This window comes from Aegilops tauschii, chromosome 5 (genome assembly GCF_002575655.3).
Source record: "Aegilops tauschii subsp. strangulata cultivar AL8/78 chromosome 5, Aet v6.0, whole genome shotgun sequence".
Classification (NCBI taxonomy): Eukaryota; Viridiplantae; Streptophyta; class Magnoliopsida; order Poales; family Poaceae; genus Aegilops; species Aegilops tauschii.
This window is the reverse complement of record NC_053039.3, coordinates 368739112-368760804: the sequence shown is the minus strand read 5'-3', so window position 1 is coordinate 368760804 and position 21693 is coordinate 368739112. Positions and strand designations below refer to the sequence as shown.

At 54.1% G+C, this 21693-nt stretch overlaps 2 protein-coding genes across 2 annotated transcripts; one reads left to right on the top strand and one right to left on the bottom strand.

The window, feature by feature from the left end:
* The first annotated feature begins 14495 nt into the window (after positions 1-14495).
* Positions 14496-15954, top strand: LOC109779353 (tuliposide A-converting enzyme 1, chloroplastic). Its single transcript, XM_020337972.4, has one exon. It carries the CDS (start codon positions 14872-14874, stop codon positions 15823-15825), a length of 954 nt encoding a protein of 317 aa, XP_020193561.1. The 5' UTR covers positions 14496-14871; the 3' UTR covers positions 15826-15954.
* Positions 15955-19803: 3849 nt separating this feature from the next.
* LOC109779352 (probable carboxylesterase 12) lies at positions 19804-21485 on the bottom strand. The gene has a single exon (XM_020337971.4). The coding sequence runs from the start codon at positions 21080-21082 to the stop codon at positions 20111-20113; it is 972 nt and encodes a 323-aa protein (XP_020193560.2). The 5' UTR covers positions 21083-21485; the 3' UTR covers positions 19804-20110.
* Positions 21486-21693: the final 208 nt, after the last annotated feature.

The window sequence follows — 21693 nt, the reverse complement described above, 5'->3', positions numbered from 1 at the left end:
GAGGAGAGGCGACGGCGGCCGGCGCTCGCTGTATAGAGAGAGGGAGAGATCTGAGAGAGAGGGAGAGAGAGGAAGGAGGAGAAGGGGCGCGGGGCGGCGGAGCTCACCGGCGGCGGCGCGGAGGTCCGGAGGTGGCGGCGAGGGAGCCGGCGGGCGGCGCGACCGGCGGGCGGCGGGGCAAGCCGCGGGAGGGCGCACGCGGGCCGGGAGGGCCCGCGCCGGGCCGAGCGGGCCGGCGCGGCGGACGGCGGCGGCGACAGGTGGCGGGCTCCAGTTGGACGCGGGCGGCGGCGCGATTCCGTCCGGCCGGAGCGGACGCGTCCGGTGGCGGCGGGGATTTTTCTAGGGTTTTGGACTGCGAACGTAAATCGGGAGGGATGCACTTATATAGCTAGAGGGAGCTAGGAGAGTCCAAATGAGGTGCGGTTTTCGCCCACACGATCGTGATCGAACGACCTACAGCATGGAAGAGAGTTTGGTGGGTTTTGGGATGGTTTTGAGGGGGGTTTTTGCTGCAACACACAAATGGCATCTGCGGTTACCCGGTTAACCGTTGGAGTACCAAACGACCTCCAAATGAAACGAAACTTGACCGGTGGTCTCCGGGTGGTATACTAAGGCCACTTGACAAGCCTCGGTCCATTCCGAGAACGTTCGACACCCGCTCACGAAAGAAAACAAGAGGGGTGCACCGGAGGAGATGGGAGCGCCGGATTGCAAAACGGACAACGGGGAAAATGTTCGGATGCATGAGACGAACACGTATGCAAATGCAATGCACATGATGACATGATATGAAATGCATGACAAGAACAAAATGCAAAACCCGACCACGGAGGGAATACCATCACACATAGCCGAAAATGGCAAGAGTTTGAGTTACAAATATGGAAAGTTACATGCGGGGTGTTACATGCTGTATCTAGCGGTGACGAATCAAGTGGTCAGCGCCGCACTGGTGGCACAGAGGGAGGTCGACGAGGAGGCAGCAATGGCGGCAGAATCAGCGGATGGCAAGCCAAAGACTCCCCCGGCAGGGCCTGGTGACGACAAGGCGTGGCCCCCGGCAGAGTCTGGTGCCACCAAGGCAGTGCCCGCGCAATCGAGTGAGGTGGTGCCGAAGAAGAAGATGATGCAGCACCCGGTTTACTTCATGAGCTCCCTCTTGCAGGGGTCTAGGTCGAGGTATTCCGGCGTGCAAAAATTGCTCTTCGGCCTCCTTATGGCCTCGAGGAAGCTGCGTCACTACTTCCAAGCCCAAGAGATCACTGTCGTCACCCGCCTCCCGTTGCAACGGATACTGCATAACCCAGACGCAACCCGAAGGATTGTGGAATGGGCCTTGGAGCTATCAAGTTTCGGTCTAAAGTTTGAAAGTACCTCAACAATTCAGAGCAGAGTCTTGGCGGAGTTCATCGCAGAATGGACCTCGACGCCTGACGAAGAAATCCAGGAGACCACTCTCCCCGGCAAGGAAGCAGACTGCGACTGGATCATGTACTTTGATGGGGCTTTCTCGCTGCAAGGCGCCGGTGCCGGTGTGCTGCTCGTCGCACCCACCGGAGAACACCTCAAGTACGCGATCCAGATGCACTTCCCCAGGGAGATGTCCACCAACAACACTACTGAGTACGAGGGATTGCTTGCCGGTCTCAGGATCGCGGCAGACCTCGGGGTTCAGAAGCTCATCGTCAGGGGTGACTCGCGGCTCGTTGTCAGGCAGGTCAACAAGGATTATCAGAGCCCATTGATGGAAGCTTACGTAGATGAGGTGAGGAAGCTGGAGGAACGCTTTGACGGTATCCAGGCGGAGCACGTCCCCCGAGCGGAGAACGACATCGCCGATTACCTGTCAAAGCGTGCCGCATTCAAGCTACTTGTGGAACCAGGTACCTTTTTGCTCCGGCTAACTCAACCATCCGTCGAACCATAAGCGGGGCAGAACAAGCGGACGAAATCAGGTCCCGGCAAGTACTTTCCTACCGAGCCCCCTGGGGCTGCCGGCAAGGGTGCTGCCGCGGACGCTGAGCCTGCCGAAGAGCAACTGGCTCCGGCAGGGCGTCAAGCCCTGGCCGTAGAGACGGTCGCTCCCATGGCGGAAGAGATGCCTTTGGTCCTTGCCGTCGAGCCCCAGGCTCCGGCATGGGCGCAGCATACCGTCCAATTCCTCCAAACAGGAGAGCTTCCTAAGGAGCAGGAAGAAGCGGAGAAAGTAGCCCGTCGGTCCGCCCTGTACCAGTTCGTCGATGACGTCCTGTACCAGAGAAGGCCGAACGGTGTGAAACTCAAGTGCATCCCCCGGGAGGAAGGACTAGAGCTGTTGGCAGAGATACATGGAGGCATATGTGGCTCCCACATAGGGTCGAGGGCCCTTGCAGGGAAGGCGTTCCGGCAAGGTTTCTTCTGGCCCACCGCCCTCCAGGATGCGACGGCACTACTAACCAAGTGTGAAGCGTGCCAGTTCCATTCAAAGAAACTTCATCAACCAGCCCAAGCCCTTCAAACAAATCCCTCTCTCCTGGCCATTCTCGGTCTGGGGGCTCGATATACTGGGCCCTTTCCCCCGCGCTGTCGGGGGCTTTGAGTACTTGTACGTTGCAATCGACAAATTCACAAAGTGGCCGGAGGTGGAAGCAGTGAGGAAGGTGACTGCTCAGTCAGCCGTCAAGTTCTTCAAAGGACTGGTCTGTCGTTTTGGTGTGCCAAATAGAGTCATCACCGACAACGGCACACAGTTCACAAGCCACACCTTCATGCAGTACATCCAAGACCTCGGCAGCAAGGTCTGTTTTGCTTCCGTGACACATCCACGGAGCAACGGCCAAGCGGAGAGGGCAAATGCTGAAGTATTGCGAGGCTTGAGGACGAAGACCTTTGACAAGCTGCACAAGAGTGGAAGGCGCTGGATTGATGAGTTGCCGGTGGTTCTTTGGTCGATCAGGACGACGCCAAATCGAGCCACCGGCCAGACACCTTTTGCCCTGGTATACGGGGCAGAAGCAGTTCTCCCCATGGAACTCATATACGGGTCACCTCGAGTGCTCGCTTATGATGAGCTTGAGCAAGAGCCGTTACGCCAAGATGATGCGACGCTCCTTGAGGAAGATCGTCTTCGGGCGGCTGTGAGAGCGGCACGCTACCAGCAAGCCTTGCGCCGCTACCATAGCCGCAAGGTTCATGCCCGAAGCTTTGAGGAAGGCAACCTTGTTCTTCGGCGCGTTCAGTCGGCCAAGAATTCAAACAAGTTGACGCCGAAGTGGGAAGGCCCTTATCGGGTAATGCGAGTCACCAAGCCTGGCGCAGTCCGCCTGGAGACCGAGGATGCCGTCCCAGTGAGCAACTCCTGGAATATTGAGCATCTTCGCAAGTTTTACCCGTAAGGCGCGGCTTGTCGGGCCTCCCGGCAAGCCACCTTTTGTACAGGCTTTGTCGGCAAGTCATGTGACCCTTTGTACAAAGCCAGGCGCAGACCCTGAGCATAAATAAATGAAGCGTTGGCGCCCTAAGTCATAGCATGCATGCTAGGTCAAGTCTCTTCCTCGGTTAGGGTTGATAGTGCTCAGCAGCGACTAACCCCTAGCTTAGAGGTCGAGTGCGCGTCTGTCTGTTTCTCTTCTGTCCTCTTTTGGTTCGCATGTCACATGAACACTTCTGCTGAGCTGCTTGGAAGAAAGAAAACAGACCGGCGTCCCGACCCCGGCAAATCAGAGTTGCCGGGGGCTGCAAGCACGGGATCCAACCGCGGCAAGACAAGGTTGCCGGGGGCTGCAGATCCAGATAAGTCTTTTATCCTTTGTCATGCATTTCGGAACGGGACTGGGGCATGTGAAACCTCGTTTTTATCTCTAGGCTGCCGTGCTCCCCTTTTTCCTATACCTAAGGATTATTTCCTGGGTCCGGATTTGGTTGTAGCCGTGGCGGCAAGGAGGTAGAGCGAGGGGCCTAAAGCCCACTTCATCCTTGCCTCCGCCAAGAGCGCGAGAATGGTCGAGTGGAGTGGGGGCGGCAAGGCCTGTTGCCGGGCGAAAAATGTTTATCCAAAACAATAACAAGGATTCGCTCCTTGTCGCGGGACTTACCCATGAACGAAAAACCCGGCAAGCATCCCTTTTTCATTAAAAACATCCCATACAGGTACAGTTCGTACGAAATGAAAAACATGAACAAAGGGGATTACAAGCTTTAAATTTAACAAGGCCCGCAGGCTTACAGATTAAAAAAGAGATAAGGTGCCCGTGATCCCTTTCTTGTCCCTCTCCTCAGGAGGCAGGTCAAGGAGGCGAGAGGGCAAAAGGGGCGCCTAGGCGAGCTACGAGCAGCAGAAAGCACCAAGAGAACACCTCGGTGGCCGCCCACGGGCGGGCCGGTGATGACGGTGCCGGGAAAGGAGCTGGAAGACGAGGCAGCTGCAATACGCGATGAAGGCGTCAGTGCCCGCGTACTCTGAGTTGACGGCCTTGCCGCCCGCCCTCTTCCTCTTCCGCAGCCTCCCGACGCCAGCCGCCCAAGGAGACGGCCCCGAGAAGTTCAAGGAGCTGGCCCCACCCCCGGCAAAACCCTGTCGGAGGAGCGGCCAGGTACAGATGCTGCTGCTGCCGCACCCGCCCAGGCGCGGGGCGTCCGACGCCTAGTCGGACTCGTCCCGCTGTCCTCCTCGTCACTTTCGCTCGAGGAAGAGCTTCCATCGTCGGAATCTCCATCAGAGGAGCTCTCCACGCAGCATTTCAGGCGAGTTCCAAACTCTCCGAAGACCTTGACGGAGAGCAGGCCGTCCTCCATTAATTTGAAGTAGAGGACGAGCCCCGCCGTCAGGCTGTGGATGCGGGCGAACGTCTTCCATCCACGGCGGAGGTACATAACCCGAGGAGCCGGGAAGTCGACGTCGACCTGCGTGCCCCCGTTCCCACAGCCCCTCATGTGCAACCTGAGGGTCTGGGGCGAGTCACGCTCCATCACCCGAGCAAACGGGGCAGGGAGACGAAGACAATGACGCGGAGGCCGGCGCAGCCTGATGAAGAACTCGCAAGGCTGGTCTTCAACGTGGCCCTCCATCGGGAAGGGCATCATTGGCGGGGGCAAGGCCGGCGCGCTGCCCCGTCCTCCTCTTCCCCAGGCGCTACGGCCTCTGCCCCGGCCTCGCCCACGGCCTCGCCCCCTCGCGGCCGGTTCCACCACCGTGGGCTCAGGAGGAGGAGGGACGCGCTGTCGAGCGGCGACCGTCGCCGCCACCGTCGAAGGACCAGGATTCCCCTTCTCCATGGCGGGTGAGAGGAAGAAGCAGAAGCAGGAGGAGATAGAAGATGGAAGAATGCGGGATGCCATCCCCCTTCCCCCTCTTTATAAAGGAGCGGGGTTGGACTCGGCCGCCCCACTCGACCATTCCAGACACCGGAGGCGCAGGGAATCAGGACCGACCCGCTGCCCCAACCAGCGACGGCCCAGTTTCCCGCCTCCACCGCTTGCCACCCCAGGAGCATGAAGGACGCGTGGCGGACGTGCAGAACTGAGGGTACGGGTGAAGCGACCTCTCCCCACCCCGTGATCGTGGGGAGTGGACGCCTTGAAGACCGCGCCCTAGCCCCTCTCAGTAAATGAGCCGCGCCTCCACGCCTCCCTCTTTTTACGGGGAAGGCGTGAGCCGCCTCTTTACTATGATATGACGCATGCGTGTGGAAACCGCCCCATGCATGCCGCCCACGTCACGCACGCCCCTCCACGCTGCGCCCCGCGCGCGGGTCGTGGGAAGCGGAGCGCGCGAAGAGTCTTACCACGGTAAAAACCGCCCCACCTGCCCGCGCACCGTTTTGGGCCTGGCCCAACAACGTGTCGCGCTTATGTGTGGCCCAGGCCTGGGGGCTCCTGTCGGTGTACAAAAATAGGGGCACGCTTTTGTACCCCTTTACCTGTGCACGGGTAGTCGGAGCCGCGCCCACGACCACACCAAGCAGAACAGGGGAGGTGAGCCAAGGTAAGGCCGAAGCCCAAGACAATCAAAGCAACGCCAAGGCCAAGACCACAAAGAGCAGAGGGACGAAGCAGGTTCCCCCGGCAAAACCCTTGCCGGGCGGCCTCAGCGGCTCCGGCAAGACCCTTGCCGGGACAGCTCGCCCCACACCAACAGAGCGAGCCACCCTTGAGCCCACGGTCCCCAATGCCATCATCAACGTGGGGCCAGGGCTCAGGAAGGCACCTCTGTGGTGGCATGCAGATCTTTGTGAAGACATATTCAAGATCAGATGAGGATTAGAAGACGACAATTCTCGGCAAGATCCCTGCCGAGGAAGGCCACCAGACCCCCCGCAAGATCCTTGCCGGGGACGACAACGCGCCACGGCAAGACCCTTGCCGGGCCACCTGACAAGGCCCTCGCTAAGGACGCCAGCGGGGCCACCGCCAAACCCGCACCGGACAGGCTTCCGCCACCGTTCACATGCAGCCACCGGCCCAACCAGCTGGGCGGGCACCTGCGTGGCAACATGCAGCTCCCAGGCCAACTCATCGAGCGCCTGCGTGGCGGCATGCAGATCTTCGTGAAGGCTCCACCACCGCGCCACCTCAGCTGCCTGGCTGCCTACATGGCACCACGCACCTCGCTGGCCAGGGCGCGTGTCAAGGCGAGGAGGAGCGGCGACGGATGGGACGGGCCTCGCCCCCGTCCCCAATAAAGCAAGGGGACACCTAAGCTACGCATTAAATGCGTCTTGTCCTGTAATACGAGCGATAAGCTCAGGGCACTGTACGCCTTTCCACCTCCCGTGTGTCACTGTGGCAGCCCCTTTCAACTATAAAAGGAGGCCCATGGCATACTGGAGGAGTATTTGGCTCTTTCGAACCATGCACTGACCACAGCTAGTTCGAGAGCTCAAGAACTCTCAGAAATACACCCACCAAAGCAGGACTAGGGTTTTACGCATCCTCGCGGCCCGAACCTGGGTAAACGATCCCTGTGCTGTCTACTAGCCCTGCTCTCCTCGCAACCCTGCGCCCCGGCACCGTAGTAGGGATTCTTGTGATCCCATAGGTGTCGTTCCACACCGACAGATATGTTGATCTCCTCCCTTGTAACCGACTCTGTGTAGCCCTAGCCTCCTCCGGTGTCTATATAAACCGGAGGGTTTAGTCCGTAGGACAACAACAATCATACCATAGGCTAGCTTCTAGGGTTTAGCCTCTACGATCTCGTGGTAGATCAACTCTTGTAATACTCATATCATCAAGATCAATCAAGCAGGAAGTAGGGTATTACCTCCATCAAGAGGGCCCGAACCTGGGTAAACATCGTGTCCCCCGCCTCCTGTTACCATCCGCCTTAGACGCACAGTTCGGGACCCCCTACCCGAGATCCGCCGGTTTTGACACCGACATTGGTGCTTTCATTGAGAGTTCCACTGTGCCGTCACCGTAAGGCTAGATGGCTCCTTCGATCATTAGCAACGATGCGATCCAGGGTGAGTTTTTCCTCCCCGGACAGATCTTCGTATTCGGCGGCTTCGTACTGCGGGCCAACTCGCTTGGCCATCTGGAGCAGATCAAGAACTACGCCCCTGGCCATCAGGTCGGGTTTGGCAACTTGAACTATACCGCCGACATCCGCGGAGACTTGATCTTCGACGGATTCGAGCCCATGTCAGGTGCGCCGCACAATCACGACGAGCATGACTTAACTCTGTCGTCGGACAGTGTTCGGGAGATCACACCTGCAATCACTCCGGCCCTCAACCCGGAACAAATCACGCCATCTGAGGACGGGTGGATGGACCCCGCCACGGAGGCCGCACACCCAGTGGCGATAGAGCCGAATACTGACTTCACCTCCTACGAGACCCGTGTTGCCAAACCGTTGGATTCGTCCCCGGCCATGGGCTCCGAGCCGCCTGCGTCCGTGCCTATCGAACCCAATTGGGCACCGATCATGGAGTTTACCTCCGCGGATATCTTCCAGCACTCGCCCTTTGGCGACGTGCCAAACTCGTTGAGGTCTCTCTCTCTGTAGGAGACCCTTGGCCGAACTATGTCCGGCTAGAATGGGATGCGGACGACGAAGAAATTCGCTCCCCACCCACCACCCACTTAGTAGCCACTGTCAACAATTTAACCGACATGCTCGATTTCGGCTCCGAAGACATCGACGGTATGGACGACGATGTAGGAGACGAACAGGAACCATCGCCCATAGGGCGCTGCACAGCCACTTCATCACATGATATATACATGGTGGATACACCCAAAGAAGACAATGATGAGGAATGGGAGGATGCAACGAGGGATAACCCCCTCGAGAAGCAACCAAAGCGACGACGCAGACGCCGCTCCAAATCCCGCCTCGGCAAAAACAGCGATAACAGCGCAAGAAAGAATGAGACCCCGGCCGACTCCAATGCAATAGAGCAGGACGAGCCAGCGGACAGCGAACATAGTACGGAGCCACTGTCCGATCATGGCGACGCCGAGGGTAGAAATCATCAACCTGTCTCCGGAGAGGAGAATAGTCTGGATGACGATGTACATATCATCCCGAAAAGGAACTTCGAACAAGAGAACCTCCACAGAAGGCTTATTGCCACCGCGAGGAGTCTCAAGAAGCAGAAACAAAGGCTTAAGGCCGCGCAAAATACACTCATCAGTAGATGGAACAAAGTGTTGGACACTGTGGAAAAGTACGGTGGCAGTCGCCACACAAAGAGTTACCCAAAGCGCAAGCTGCTGCCGGAATTCGATGACGAGGCCTTAGAGCCTACACAGCCGAAAAATAAAACGGCTGATCGGTCGGATCGACCACCTCTTGGCCGCGATAGGGCGGCTAACGAGGCCGCACATAAGTCAGCACACGATTTACGTGAGGACTTGCATCAAAAAGACGGCATTACCAGATCCATCTACGGATCTAGGAAGCGCGCTCCAGCGCAGAATCAAAACAGAACACTACAACCGTCAGAACGCCATGACACATCCAAATACAGGGGTGCCGCGCACCCCCTATGTTTCACCGATGAGGTGCTGGATCACGAATTTCCAGAGGGATTCAAACCCGTGAACATAGAGGCGTACGACGGAACGACAGACCCTGGGGTCTGGATTGAGGACTTCATCCTCCATATCCATATGGCTCGCGGAGACGATCTCCACGCCATCAAATACTTGCCCCTCAAGTTGAAAAGACCAGCTCGGCACTGGCTGAAGAGCCTCCCCGAAGATTCAATTGGAAGTTGGGAGGAGCTTGAGGATGCTTTTAGGGCTAACTTTCAAGGGACCTATGCCCGACCTCCGGATGCAGACGATTTAAGTCATATAATTCAACAACCCGGAAGCTTTGGAACAGATTTCTCACTAAGAAGAATCAAATCATCGACTGCCCGGACGCCGAAGCCTTAGCAGCTTTCAAACACAGCGTCCGAGACGAATGGCTCGCCAGACACCTCGGCCAAGAAAAGCCAAGAACAATGGCAGCCCTAACAATCCTCATGACCTGCTTTTGCGCGGGCGAAGATATCTGGCTGGCACGTAGTAGCACCAGTGACCCAGGCACATCTAAAGTCAGGGATGGTAATGGAAAACCACGACGCAGTAAAAGCAAGCGTCGAAATAACGAAGACAGCCCAGACAACACGGCGGTAAACGCCGGATTTAGGGGCTCTCGACCCGGTCAGCGGAAAAAGCCTTTCAAAGGCAACAAAGATGGACCGTCCAGCCTAAACAAGATTCTAGACAAATTATGTCAGATTCATGGCACCTCCGATAAACCTGCAAATCACACCCACAGAGAATGCTGGGTCTTCAAGCAGGCCGGCAAGCTAAACGCCGAACACAAGGGGAGGGAAACACCAAGTGAAGACAAGGATGAACCTCGCCAGCAAAACACTGGGGGACAGAAAAAATTCCCACCAGAGGTCAAAACAGTGAACATGATTCACGTAACAAAAAGAAGGAGCAAACATGCACTCCGAGACATATGCGCCGTAGAGCCCGTCACCCCTCAGTTCAACCCTTGGTCGGCCTACCCGATCACTTTTGATCGCAGGGATCACCTAACAGGTATCCGGCATGGAGGATTGGCTGCCTTGGTGCTAGACCCAATTATTAACGGATACCACTCCACCCAAGTCCTCATGGACGGCGGCAGTAGTCTTAATCTGATATATCAGGACACGTTCCGCAAAATGGGGATAGACCCAAGAAGAATCAGCCAAAGTAATACTACCTTTAAAGGAGTAATACCAGGCCTAGAGGCCAGCTGTACGGGCTCTCTAGTACTAGAGGTTGTATTCGGTTCTCCCGACAACTTCCGAAGTGAAAAGTTAACCTTCGACATCGCTCCATTCCGAAGCGGCTATCAAGCACTACTCGGAAGAGCAGCTTTCGCTCGTTTCAATGCGGTACCGCATTACGCTTCTCTTAAGCTTAAGATGCCCGGTCCACGTGGCATCATCACAGTTAGCGGAAATGTCAAGCGTTCCTTACGCGCGGAAGAACATGTGGCGGCTTTAACACCCGAACACTAAACGACCTCTCCAACCAGAATAAATGATCGGTCGTCAAGACCACGGACACGGCTAGACGAGTCCGGCGCACCACTAGCTGTAACAGCTTAGATAAACCTGAGATTGGTACGATGGATATACCCCTGTAGGCGGTACCAGGGGCTTCCCGCATGTAAAAAGGACTACAGTTTGGCTCGACCTTACTTATCTTGAATTTTAATGGCTTATTAAGAATAACCAATTTTTCGCACGACAACTTTCACCTAAGTTCTTCTCTTTTACAGATGATAATCGTGCTACACCCTTCCAGGATACGGCACAGCGGAGACACAGGCGCAGACGTGCAGCAGGGCCCCGCTCAAAGGTTTCTTTTTAGATTAAGACCCTGTGTAAACCTTTTTTACTGTCTCTTGTTGCTTCACATCCTCCGGATACTCAGTACAACCGAGAGGGATGCTGACGTTATTGGCATTTCGCCACGTCAGAATAATGCACGTACCTGGACACTCGGGGTTCATTCTCAAGGGCGTTACTCAGCCCGGTATATGTTGTAAAGACCGAATACCTTAGGGATTGTTCGGCGTCGCGAGTTTGGCCTTATATGCATCAGCTCCGAATCATGTCTTTGGTCAAATGTTGGGTTTACCCGGCTCCCGTGTTTTGCTACCTTACGTTCCGCTCTATCAGCTAAGGTGGCACCGGGAGAACTACTGGGATTGTGCCCTGGTTCATCCGGATGAGCACCTCAGTAGAGAAAGCCGAAAACTGGCTGTCATGATAAAGTGCGAGACTGGTCAACCACTCGATGACTTAGCGGAATCTTCGGGATTCCTCCGCATTAACGAAGGGCCGGTTTTCCCGGTCATGTACGTACGCGCACCGTATTCGGATAGCCGCGGAAATACCAGGGGCTATATAGTAGCGCCACTGTCAAACTCCTATGGTTAAGTGAAAGTGTTAATGTAGATCTCCTCCCTTGTAACTGACTCTGTGTAGCCCTAGCCTCCTCCGGTGTCTATATAAACCGGAGGGTTTAGTCCGTAGGACAACAACAATCATACCATAGGCTAGCTTCTAGGGTTTAGCCTCTACGATCTCGTGGTAGATCAACTCTTGTAATACTCATATCATCAAGATCAATCAAGCAGGAAGTAGGGTATTACCTCCATTGAGGGCCCGAACCTGGGTAAACATCGTGTCCCCCGCCTCCTGTTACCATCCGCCTTAGACGCACAGTTCGGGACCCCCTACCCGAGATCCGCCGGTTTTGACACCGACACGGGCCCTCTTAAAGGAGGTAAAATCCTACGTCCTGCTTGATTGTATTCGATGAGTATAGGGGTTACAATATTTGATCTACCTCGAGATCGTAATGGCTAAACCCTAGCTGTCTAGACTATGATTATTCTGATAGCCTCTACGGACTAAACCCTCTGGTTTATATACACACCGGAGGGGCCTAGGGTTGTACAAAGTCGGTTTGCAGAGGAAGGAAATAGTACATCCGGACACCAATCTTGCCGTCCACGCATATAGGAGTCCTACCCGGACACAGGGGATAGTCTTCTGCTTTATCTTCACGGCCCATCAGTCCGGCCCATATCGAATAGACCAGACACCCGAGGACCCCCTAATCCAGGACTCCCTTAATGGCCATCATTGCAATCGGCTGGCAGACAGACGAAGGCCGACGACGTCCCAATGGAGGACGCGGCCGAGGAAGAGCGACGCCACCCTCCTCGCCGGTGCATGCCGACATCACCATCGACGAGCCCCGTGCCCACTATATGGACATGGTGCGGGAGGAGTAGGAGGCCAAGTTCCATGAGGCGCAGGCCGACCAAGCCTACAACCTCCATCTCCTCGACAAGCATAGGCATGCGGAGTTGCAACTCGCCGCCCGACTCCTACCGCTCCGCCAACGACATTCGACGCGACCGCTAGCGGCACCGCCAATACCAGGTGGAATTACAGGCCGCCTACAAGGAGATGGACAAGGCGGCGGATAAGGTGTTCGACAAGAGTGATGATGAGGATGACATTGCCCCGCCGCCACGACCACGAATCCGGCACATCGATGTTGGAGATGCCTAACATGTATATGTTACTAGTCCATGTTACTACCTCTATAGCGTCTAGTGTTATAAGTGCGATAACATAGGGAGCTTCATTTATTACTTTGTAGAGTAATTCATTGGGAACCGTTGTGTGATGGTAACATTCTTTGTACAAACTTTTCTTTTCAGATTTTTATATTCATGAGATCTTACATTGAGATCTGTACAGACTTTTCTTTTCAGTTTTTTCTTTTTTCTTTCTTACATGTTATATCATTGACTGAGACTTGATTAAGTCTTAGTCCACTACGACAAAGCCACATCCTTTTTCCCATCCACATGCAGTAAATGTCCGTGGCACGATCCGAGTACCCGAATTCGGCTAGGGCACTCCCACGAAGCATGCCGTCCCCAACAACAAGCGATACCAACGAGGCTGCCTGCTTTATCGCCTCCATGTCGTGCTGTAAGTTCAACGCATGGTGAACCAGCCTTTGCGCTATGCTGGCAACGACGACAAAATTTGCTAGAACCGGCATCATGATTTGCTGCGCACGTGGCAACAGACATGCATCTCGCCGGCAACATTTTTGCTGCAACCGATGATTTGTATTGCCAGAGCCGGGATTTTCTTTTGCTGGAACCAGAGAACGAGGATGCCACAAACAACGGCACCATGCATCCCACCGACAATGTTATTGCTTCAACCGATGATGTGAATTGCTGGAACTAGGGATTTTCTTGCTGGAACCGCCAAATGCTTTTTGCTGCGGCCGACGGTGAAAGATTTTTGGACCAGTGCGAGGAATGCTACAACCATGTTTTGAAGATGCTGGAACCGACGACTCGGTGTGTTACTTCCGGGCGACCAGCGGCAGAGAAAGTGGTAAGTTTTGCTGGAACCGGAGATTGTTTTTGCTGGAACAAGCAAATGTTTTCGAAAACACTAACGCCTACACGTGTGGGCGTCTGGCAACTCGCCCACACGCATGGATCCTCGTCCAACCAATTCTGCAGGAGTCTTGGTGCATTCTAGCAGTTTTTATGTGCCACGTAGGACTAAGTTGGTGTGTGGGCATTCATCCGGTCGCCCACACGTCCTTTTTCACCATACGGGGGCTGATGTCTGGGCGTTTAGCAATTCGCCCACACACCAGTTTTCATGCACGCAGAGGGGCTGGTGTGTGGGCGTTTATCACTTCACCCACACGCCCGTCTCCTCGCCCACACCCAAAGCTGGCAGTTGCCATGTGTTTCTGCATGGTACATGGCAACTGCCCTAGCTTTGCTTGTAAGCAGATGGCAACTCTCTTTTACCCGAATTGCCATGTGTTTTTGCATGGTACATGGCAACTGCCCTAGCGTGCACGTAAGCAGATGACAACTCTTTCTTTTACATGGCAACTGCCCTAGCGTGCTTGTGAGCACATGACAACTCTCTCTTTTACCCGAACATATTTGTTTTGCCATGCCTTTTTGTAGTGCTACATGGCAACTGCCTAGTGTTAGTGGGTGGCAACTCCTAAAGTTTTGAAATCATGGCAACTGCAGTAGACCAGACCATACATGGCAACTGCAGTTGAGCAACCATGGCAACTGCAGTTGAGCAACCATGGCAACTGTAGTTGTCCGACATGGCAACCGAAGTTCAACAATATGGCAACTGCAGTTAAACGAACATGGACGAGGGTCTGCACCATGGCAACTGCGGGACGTGCGGTGACTGTCACGCGGGGCGTGCGGGACCACGAGGTACGAGGCCTGACGTACGGGGCGTGTGGGCGTTATCTATTTCGCCCACACGCACGCGTGTGAGTGGGATCGGGAGAAAAAAAAAAAGAGGTGTGTGGACATTACTTGTTTTGCCCACACCTAGGTGTGTGGGCTGTTCCTCTTATACACCACATAAAATATGTGGGCAAACTCCCTAACGCCCACACGTGTGGCACTTATTGGCGTCCAATGTTTTTGCTGCCGTCGGCGTATACTTGAGTTTTTGCTAGACGTGGTGGTGCAAGGACGGTGGCGAGCCGGAGACTGTGACGCTGGGGATGCCGGCAACCACAGTGACCGTGTGCTGGAGCCATCCGGTGGGAGGGCTGTAATCGTCAACGCCAGAAGCTGGAGCCACGTGCTGCAATTCCGGCGGCCACGTGTCAAGGGGATGGCAAGGGGACGAAGAGAAGGCGCCAGATCTGAACACTTGGGAGACGTTTCATCGTACGGCCAAGGCACGACCGGCTGAATTTTTTGTCGGCCGGCCGGTCGCCTAGCGCTGGGAATTCCCTAGCTGGCTAGCTCTGGCCTGTTCGGGCGCCTCAGTCTCATCGCCAGCAATGGATCCAGCGACCAAACTGCGATTCGACTCGCCGCTCCTCCGCGTCTACGAGGACGGCCGAGTGGAGCGTCTCTTCGGCACAGAAACCACCCCGCCGGGCGTCGATGCTGCCACCGGCGTCACCTCCAAGGACGTCGTCATCGACGCCGCCACCGGCGTCTTCGCCCGCCTCTACGTCCCCGACCTCGTCGCCGCCGGCTCCGATTCCCAGCGCAAGAAGCTCCCGATCCTCGTATACTTCCACGGCGGCGGCCTGGTCCTCGACTCGGCCGCCTCTCCGACGTACCACAGGTACCTCAACTCCGTCGCCTCCAAGGCCGGCGTCCTGGCCGTGTCGGTCAACTACCGCCTCGCGCCAGAGCACCCGCTTCCCGCGGCCTACGACGATTCCTGGGCGGCGCTCAGCTGGGCCGCGTCGAGGGATGATCCCTGGCTTTCGGAGCACGGCGACGCCGGCAGAATCCTCTTGGCCGGCGACAGCGGAGGCGCGAACATCGTCCACAACATAGCAATCATGGCCGGCACCCGGGATGGTTTGCCGCCAGGAGTACGGATTGAGGGGGCGATCATATTCCATCCTATGTTTGGTGGTAAGGAGCCAATTGACGGCGAGGCCATGGACATGAGGGCGATCACGGAGAAGCTTTGGCCCATAGTATGCCCGGAAAGCGCAGACGGGTTGGACGACCCGAGGTTGAACCCGATGGCTCGTGGAGCGCCGAGCTTGCAGAAGCTGGCGTGCCGGAGGCTGCTTGTCTGCTCGGCCGACGGAGACTTCGCGCTGCCGAGGGCCGCGGCGTACTACCAGGCCGTGAAGGCCAGCGGGTGGCCCGGCAGGGTGGAGTGGCTAGAGTCCAAGGGAGGAGAGCATGTGTTCTTCCTCAGCAAGCCGGAGTGTGATGAGGCTCTGCAACTCATGGACAGGGTGGTCGCCTTCCTCGCTGGCAATTGATTCAGAGGACACTGACTTATTTGTGTTCCCCTTCGGGTTGCAAGTGTAATCAGATCTCAAAAGCACACTTGTATTTGTGAATTCAGAACCATTGAAAATAAAGGACAATATTATTCGGTTTTGCTAAAACTCAGCTAGCTGAGAAACAAATTGGTCTCATTCACATCCTTGACCATCCGATCTTAAGATGTTGAGATTCGTGTGTGCTGTTTTTTTCGCACGGAGCCACGCGAGCGCGGGAGCCCAAGTTGTTTCGTTTCGTCGCTTCGTTTGTCCACGCTGCAGCGACACACCAACGCATTACCAGGCGCCAGCTACCATAGTCCACACTCATGTCTTTTTTCTTTGTCAGCTTTTTTTTTATGTGTGCATGTTAGTAGGAAAAGCAACCCTGCCGTTCTTAATTGCCGTGACAAATGTTGCTTCCTTTTTTCGCTGCGTTCTTTTGTTGTTATCATTTGATTTCTCTTTTCCTTTTCATTTTTTTTCATTTTTGTTATTTTTATTCTTTATTTGTAAAAAACTTGTAACTAATTCTATTTAGATGCGTTTTTTGCTATTATTTTTTAAAATTTGATGAGGTTTTCTTAAGTTTGAAATGTACAACTAGATAAATCTTTGTTCCCTTCACTAATATTATACGTCGGTGTGGATAAAATTAATCTGTCGGATGGAGGTTTTTTTTATTGTTGTAGTTGCAATCGCCCCAACCCGAACGCAATTGCAACTCAGCACACCCAAGCGCAACTCCATGACATATGATGTGACCGTAACCATGGGGCCGGGGCAAGGGTTGTCGACGCCGATGAATTCGGTTGCATTTTTATTTATTTTTTAGGATTTTTGTTGTAGTTCCAACCGTCCCGACCCATGCGCAATTGTATTTCAGCACACCCAAGCGCAACTGCAGGTCATATAATGTGACCGCAACCGGGGGGATTGGGGAGGGTCTTTTTGTTGTAGTTGCGACTGCTCCAACCCGAACGCAATTGCAACCCAGCACACCCAATCGCAACTGCGGAACATACAATGTGACCGCAACCGGAGGTCAGGGGGATGGTTGTCGGCGCTAATGAAATCGGTTCCAAATCGCTCCAACCCGAGGGCAATTGCAACTCAGCACACCCCAGCGCAACTGTATGACATATAATGCGACCGCAACTAGGGGTCGGGGAAGGGTTGTCGACGTCGGTGGAATCGGTTCCATTTTTTTGTTCACACTTACTTCCTTGTAAATACAAGCACCTTTGGTTTCCTTGATGAAATACAAGCAATTGTGGGGCTCACATGTCATTTGCAAGTGGACCACCGACTTGCAACTAAGGGTGTTTACTCGACGTCACTTGCAACTCACCCTTGGACTTGCAACTGGTCTGTTTTTTGTGTGTTGTTTCGTAATTGCCCCAGTTGCAAGTCCACCATCGACTCGCAACTGTGGGGCCCGCATGTCACATGAAGTGGACCATCAACTTGCAACTAGGGGGTCTTTACTCGATGTCACTTGCAACTCAACCCTGGACTTGCAACTGGTCTGTTTTTTGTGTGTTGTTTTGTAATTGCCCCAGTTGCAAGTCCACCATCGACTCGCAACTGTAGGGCCCGCATGTCACTTGCAAGTGGACCATCGACTTGCAACTGGGGGTGTTTACTCGATGTCACTTGCAACTCAACACTGGACTTGCAACTAGGCAGTTTTTGGTGTGTTGGTTCGTAAATGCCCTAGTTGCCAGTGCACCATCGACTCGCAACTGCGAGGGCCCGCATGTCACTTGCAAGTAAACCATCGACTTGCAATTGGTCTTGTGTGTTGTTGTTGTTGCCCTAGTTGCAAGTCCACCAACGACTTGCAACTATGGGGCCCACATGTCACTTACAAGTGGACCATCGACGTGCAACTGAGGGTGTTTACTCGATGTCACTTGCAACTCAACCCTGGACTTGCAACTAGGCTATTTTGTGTGTGTTGTTTCGTAATTGCCCCAATTGCAAGTCCACCATCGACTTGCAACTGTGAGGGTCCGCATGTCACTTGCATGTTGTTGTTGTTGGTTGTTGTTGTTGTTGTTGTTGTTGTTGGGGGTGTTTACTCGATGCCACTTGCAAGTCAACCCTGGACTTGCAACTGGTCTATTTTTGTGTGTGTTGTTTTCGTAATTGCTCCGTTGCGAGTCCACCATCGTCACACAACTATGGGGCCCACATACCACTTGCAACTCGACCGTTGACTTGAAACTGTGGGTGTTTATTCGATGCGACTTGCAACTCAACTCTGGACTTGCACTGGTCTGTTTTATGTGTGATGTTTCGTAATTGTCCAAGTTGCAAGTCTGGGGTCAACTCGCAACTGCAAGGGCCCGCATGTCACTTGCAACTGGCGGGGTGTTTACTCGATGTCACTTGCAACTCAACCCTAGACTTGCAACTGGGCTATTTTTGTGTGTTGTTTCATAATTGCTCCAGTTGCAAGTCCAGGGTCGAATCGAAAATGCAAGGGCCCGCATGTCACTTGCAAGTAGACCCTCGACTTGCAAATGGTCATGTGTGTTGTTGTTGTTGCCCTAGTTGCAAGTCCACCAACGACTTGCAACTATGGGGCCCACATGTCACTTACAAGTGGACCATCGACTTGCAACTGGGGGTGTTTACTCGATGTCACTTGCAACCCAACCTGGACTTGCAACTAGGCTATTTTTTGTGTGTTGTTTCATAATTGTCCCAATTGCAAGTCCACCATCGACTTGCAACTGTGAGGGCCCGCGTGTCACTTGCATGTTGTTGTTGTTGTTGTTGGTTGTTTGTTGTTGTTGCTGTTGTTGTTACTGGTGTTGGTGTTGTTGTTGTTGTTGTTGGGGGTGTTTACTCGATGCCACTTGCAAGTCAACCCTGGACTTGCAACTGGTCTATTTTTGTGTGTGTTGTTTTCGTAATTGCTCCAGTTGCGAGTCCACCATCGCCACGCAACTGTGGGGCCCACATACCACTTGCAACTCGACCATTGACTAGCAAGTGCAACTGCAGGGCACGAGCGCAATCGACCAATAACCGCCCCAACACGAGCGCAATCGCAACTTAGAACACCCAAGCGCAACTACGGGACATAATGCGACCGCAACCGGGGATCGGAGGGAGGTTTTGTCGGCGCCAATGAAATTGTTTCCATTTCTTTATATTTTTGTTAGGGTTTTTTTGTTGTAGTTGCAACCGACCAACCCGAGCGCAATCACAACTCAACACACCCAAGCGCAACTGCGGGACATATAATGTGACATGAGAAACAAGATTCTAAGACGACCCACGAATTAGGAAATGTCTTGTTTCCATTCGATCAGCACGAGCGAGTTGCATGTCCACCCCTTGACACTAACTGCACACGACACACATACCACACAATTAGAAGGTCCACAACGCGACCGCACATGAAGATTTTTTTCTTAAATACATAGTGAACTTTTTGTAATTGAACATTTTTGTACAATGAAATGCATTTTTGCAAATACAAGTTGAATATTTTTTGCATATACACACTGGACATTTTCCAAATACATTTTAAACATTTTAAATACATAATGAATGTTGTTTAATGATATTATACATTTTCAAATGCATCTTATATTTTTAATACATGATAGGATTTTTTATATGTGTGAACATTTTTTGTGAAATATCATAAGAAATGTAAAAAAATCATTTTTTCTACAAGGAGCATGAAAACTAAAAAAAACTTACAGGAAAAATTAGAAAAACTTAAATATTTTCTAAAAGAAGTATAAAAACCAAACAGAAAACCGGTAGAGAACTGCACATTAGAAAAATCATACAAAGGACAAACTTAGGCCGGACGTTGCTTGTGGCAACGCTGCTGCTGGCAAAAAAAATCCCAGCCAAGCACAAATCTTACTAACAGAGCCCCGCAAAAAAATAAAATCGTACTAACAGAGAAAGCAAACCAAGCTAGAAGCAACTTGGAGGAAGGGACCGTGGGATGCAATTTTTTTTGGGCTTCTATGTGCGTGCGTGTACAACAGACATCCAAAACTGGTAAGCAACAACCAAACACTGATGGGCCAAACCGGAAAACAACAACAGAAAACAGCCCAAACTAAAAATTTGCCCAATGGATGAAAGAAGTCTATGGGGGACTCAACCGGGCTGCAACAACAGGGGATGACATCATGTGAATGAGACCATACTTATGTCTCAGCTAGATGAGTTCTAGGCGCTCCCAATTATTTGCTCCTGAGCCTGTATTACTGAATCATTCGCCGGCGAACAAGAGAAAACAGACTCAACAGCGCCTGACGAAGTCGGCCACGACGGTGAGCTCCTTGGCGGCGTTGTCGCAGTCGGGCTTGAGCAAGAAGTAGACATGCCCGTCGCCCTTGGTCTCGTAGAACCGGAGCTCGCCGCCCCACCCGCACGCCTTGAGCCCCGCCGCGTAGGCGCGCGACCTCTCCACGAACCAGCAGTGTTCCGCCGTGGCGACCAGCACACGGTCGCACCCGAGCTGGCTCAACTCCTCCGGCGACGCCGCAGGGTTGATGTACGGGTGGTCGAGGCCGAGCTTACCGCCACAGGCGACATGCCATACCTGGTCAAGGCCGCCGCGGATGGCGGCGTCCGTGAGCTCCCCGCCGACCGGCTCTTTTCCCCAGAAGTAGGAGTGCAGGAGCGCGATGCCGCTGACCTTGTCGCCGTACCCCTCGATGCGTTCCTTCCGCAGCCTGACCGCCGTGCGGTGCGCCATGTTGGCGCCGGCACTGTCGCCGGCGAGGACGACGCGGGACGCGTCGCCGTGCCCCGCGAGCCAGGGCTCAGCGCCGTCCGGCCGGCACGAGGAGACGACGGCCTTGAGGGCCGCGAAGGCGTCCTCGTAGGCGGCCAGAACAGGGTGCTCCGGGGCGAGGCGGTAGTCAACGGAGACGACGACGGCGGGGACCGCGGCGGCGAGGGAGGCGGCGTACTTGTGGTAGAGCGGGGAGGCAGCGGTGTAGATCATGAACGCGCCGCCGTGGAAGAACACGACCACAGGGAGCTTCTTCCCGGGCTCCGCCGCGGTGGCGGCGGGGAGGTAGAGGCGGGCAGAGATGTTTGCCGCGGGGTCGAGGACGACGTCCTTGGAGGCGACGCCGTTGGCTGGGTCACCGGACGGGGAGGGCGGCACGGTCTCGGTGCCGTTCAAGCGCACGACGCGGCCGCTCTTGTGCACACGCACGACGCCGGGTATCTCGCACTCGATCTCGAAGCCTGGGTCGTCCATGGCTGGGGTTGCGGAAGGCGGCAGTGAGCTTTGGCTCGGCGTCGCGGCGCTGAGGCCGTGATCCGAATCTGCAAGGTTAATTCCAGCGGCAAGCGGGGCGACGAGGAACACAGGCAGAGCACTGCACAACCCGTCACCGCGTTCACCGATTGCCTGCTTAAAAAACTACCAAGGCTTACGTAAGTGCTGACGTGGGAGCAACCATGGGTCTAAACCCCGGGTTCACCCGTGCTATTTGTCACCAGACCAGACCATGGTAGCACGAATTAGTAGGATTTTTCTACCTTCTCCTCAACCATGTCACCCTATTCTCGCCATCGATTCAAAACATGCAAGATAGCCATCCGATTCTTACCCTATAACCAAGCCTCTATATCTCGAAAAGTTTACACGATGAGGTTTTCCTAAAAAAAAAAAAAAACTTGGGAACACGTTGGTTGTCGACACGTGTATTAATTTGGGCCACTGGGGTGTACAAATTCGTTGTGACTGTAGACATTCGATGTAAATTTTGTTAACTGATTCGCATTTTCGCGTGTGCACTTGGTGTGGCTTCAGCAATTTCTTGATGATCCGGGACAATCTGTTTGATTTGGCTTTGTTTCCTGCAT

Bases quoted from the DNA above. Each gene is read 5' to 3' on its own strand.
- LOC109779353 (XM_020337972.4), top strand. From the start codon at position 14,872: ATGGATCCAGCGACCAAACTGCGATTCGACTCGCCGCTCCTCCGCGTC.
- LOC109779352 (XM_020337971.4), bottom strand. From the start codon at position 21,082: ATGGACGACCCAGGCTTCGAGATCGAGTGCGAGATACCCGGCGTCGTG.